Source organism: Monopterus albus, unplaced genomic scaffold, assembly GCF_001952655.1.
Source record: "Monopterus albus unplaced genomic scaffold, M_albus_1.0 scaffold684.1, whole genome shotgun sequence".
NCBI lineage: Eukaryota > Metazoa > Chordata > Actinopteri > Synbranchiformes > Synbranchidae > Monopterus > Monopterus albus.
The window spans coordinates 32,087-35,193 of record NW_018128564.1 but is presented as its reverse complement, the minus strand read 5'-3'; the positions used below and the strand labels follow the sequence as shown (position 1 = coordinate 35,193).

The 3,107-nt window shown below is 43.7% G+C and overlaps 1 protein-coding gene across 1 annotated transcript; it reads left to right on the top strand.

Annotated features, from left to right (window-relative positions):
- The first annotated feature begins 6 nt into the window (after nucleotides 1-6).
- On the top strand, nucleotides 7-1,395 carry LOC109953470 (uncharacterized). Its single transcript, XM_020588954.1, has 2 exons — nucleotides 7-686; nucleotides 744-1,395. The coding sequence occupies exons 1-2, from the start codon at nucleotides 33-35 to the stop codon at nucleotides 1,173-1,175; spliced, it is 1,086 nt and encodes a 361-aa protein (XP_020444610.1). The 5' UTR covers nucleotides 7-32; the 3' UTR covers nucleotides 1,176-1,395.
- The last annotated feature ends 1,712 nt before the right edge of the window (nucleotides 1,396-3,107 follow it).

The following is a 3,107-nucleotide window of genomic DNA, read 5'->3' as shown; positions in this document are numbered from 1 at the left end:
CACAGAAGTTACTGTTTTAAACACGAGTTAAAATGAACGGAAGTACACAGACTGAGAATATCTTGGATTTAATGGTGGAAACGCTTCGTCCAGTGACCCAGTCCATTGTCCAAACCGTGGCTGTGGAAAGGGACTTGGACGAGGACACACAAACACTGGTGACAGACACGACTCTGCAGGTTATCCGATACCTGGGTAAACGCTTCAATGTGGCCCTTCAGAGCATAACCGAACACAGCTCTAAAGAGGACGTGCTGTCCAGTCTGGGCTGTGTACTCCCTCCGATTATTGATAAGGGTCTTAACATCATCAGAACAGAGGCATTCAGTGCCGCATCAGACCCGCTGGCGACCCTGACCACACATGAGGTTACAGAAGTTGTAACCGGAGCCCTGTCTGGCAAAGACACGGCGGAGCCCGTCAAAGAACCGCATGTCAGTCTGCCGGGGAAAATTTGTGCCACGATTCGTTATGTCTTACAAATGTTAAAGGTGAAACTACAGTCTCTGTGTAGATGCTGTCCACCTACCGCTAAGATCGGAACACCGCAGACCCCTCTAAAGGTCGTCAGCGTGAATTCAGATTCGGAGGAGGATGAGACACAGACCTCAGCTTCCGGGGTCACATCATCATCCAGCTCCTCTGGAGGCCAGGAAACGTCAGAGGAGAGCACGTCTGGGGGAGACGAAGCCCGGGAAATCGAGGCACAACGTCTGGTGCCGCTAGTGAGGAGCCACATAGATGAAGCAGCTCAGGCGGTGGAGGCATCAGGCAAGTCATTCTCTTATGGGAGCTGTGTAATAGAGGTGTTCAAGAGCATTGCACTTATGATAGTCATTAGCAAACTGCTGGTAAGGCTTGCTAACAAAGTAGGTTTCGCAATGACTGCAGATCAAATAGAGATACGCGGTGGGCTACTGTTCGACAAAATAGAGGCTCTCATGGAGGCCGAACATGTTGACTTTAATGATGAAGCACTCCAACACCTGGACAAACGTGTGTACAAGGACCTCTGCAAAAAAAGGAACAAAAACACGGTGTTTGAGTTGTTAGTGAGTGGCACATCAGTTGAAGATTACATCGCCCACACTTTCATAAAGCACATGACTAAGCCACCAAAGAAAGGCAGTAAGATCTGCAGGTGCTTGTCCATCTGCAAGCACTTCCGGAAGTAGCTTGTCTTAGGACAAAGCATTTCCTGGTGTTACGGGTTTACTCCGGGTACTCCGGTTTCTTCCCATTTAAAAACATTTAAATCATCACCCTAAATTAACTGATCGATCTGATTGATTAATAGCCCAGTAGATTTTGGGAGGGGGGGATCTATTCTCCTCCTGTGGTGTTACAGGTTTACTCCGGGTACTCCGGTTTCTTCCCATTTAAAAACATTTAAATCATCACCCTAAATTAACTGATCGATCTGATTGATTAATAGCCCAGGAATGACCTGCAGAGAGCTGGGACCAAAGTAACAAAGGCTACCATCAGTAACACACTACGCCGCCAGGGACTCAAATCCTGCAGTGCCAGACGTGTCCCCCTGCTTAAGCCAGTACATGTCCGGGCCCGTCTGAAGTTTGCTAGAGAGCATTTGGATGATCCAGAAGAGGATTGGGAGAATGTCATATGGTCAGATGAAACCAAAGTAGAGCTTTTTGGTAAAAACTCAACTCGTCGTGTTTGGAGGACAAAGAATGCTGAGTTGCATCCAAAGAACACCATACCTACTGTGAAGCATGGGGGTGGAAACATCATGCTTTGGGGCTGTTTTTCTGCAAAGGGACCAGGACAACTGATCCGTGTAAAGGAAAGAATGAATGGGGCCATGTATCGTGTATAGAAAACCTTTGGAGGGAGTTGAAAGTCCGTGTTGCCCAGCGACAGGCCCAAAACATCACTGCTCTAGAGGAGATCTGCATGGAGGAATGGGCCAAAATACCAGCAACAGTGTGTGAAAACCTTGTGAAGACTTACAGAAAACGTTTGACCTCTGTCATTTCCAACAAAGGGTATACAACACAGTATTGAGATGAACTTGTGGTATTGACCAAATACTTATTTTCCACCATAATTTGCAAATAAATTCTTTAAAAATCAGACAATGTGATTTTCTGGATTTGTTTTTCTCATTCTGTCTCTCATAGTTGAAGTATACCTATGATGTAAATTACAGGCCTCTACACTTCTGCTAATAGCACCTTCACACAAATGGCATATTAATGTCACCACACACATTTCTAAACACTTTCATGCACACAATATACAACAGGTTGCTAAAGTCCTTTAGTCTGACAGAGCCCAGTTATTCCATTGGTCAGAAACTAACTGTGGAATTTGATTTTGTTTACCTGTTTTTTATTTTTATTTTTTTACCATAAGCATTGAAGTCCTGCAACTTAAATAATGTTCTAATAACTATCATACTGTACTACCCTCTGTTACTCTGAATTAGTCAGATGCTTTCTCACTTCACTAACCTTGTTGTGCAGCTGGCGTCGCTCCTCCGTTCTGGGCTGTAGAGCTCAAACCGAGTCGGTCATTTTCATCTACGCCTCCCACGGCATAGATGGACCCATTCAGCACTGTTGCGCTCACATGGCAGGACATGGCTGCTAACTCACACCAGGTGCGTGTGATCACGTCAAATCTGTGCCAGCTGTTGTGATGCACCACTCCGTCATCGCCACCGACACAGTAAACAATGTTGCCAACTTCACGACTTTCTCGCTAAATCTGGCGACTTTCCTTATTTTTTTTATTCAAAAGCGACTAGCGACTTTTTCTGGTGTTATTTAAGACTTTTTTGGTGTTTTGGAGACTGACGTGAAAGTATGGAAGCAAAACGGCCTCATAAAGATTTGAATCTATATCAGCATCTGAATAATAGGTTTTGAAATATTAAACTTTGAATTCTATATTCTGAATGAATGCACTCTGAATTTTACGCAGTGAAATTGCAAGTAGAGATTTTCAAGTTAGAAAAATACATCATTTTGATTTCAAACCACACCAATATTATTTAAATAATTCAAATATAAAAATGTACATGTCTAATTTTCAAAAAATATATTCAAGGCGTTTATTTCAAGAAGCACTATTCAGAACCA

Coding starts and splice junctions, on each gene's coding strand:
- LOC109953470 (XM_020588954.1), top strand. CDS start 33: ATGAACGGAAGTACACAGACTGAGAATATCTTGGATTTAATGGTGGAA. Junction 687..743: donor AGAGCACGTCTGGGGGAGAC/GAAGCCCGGGAA, acceptor AGCCACATAGAT/GAAGCAGCTCAGGCGGTGGA.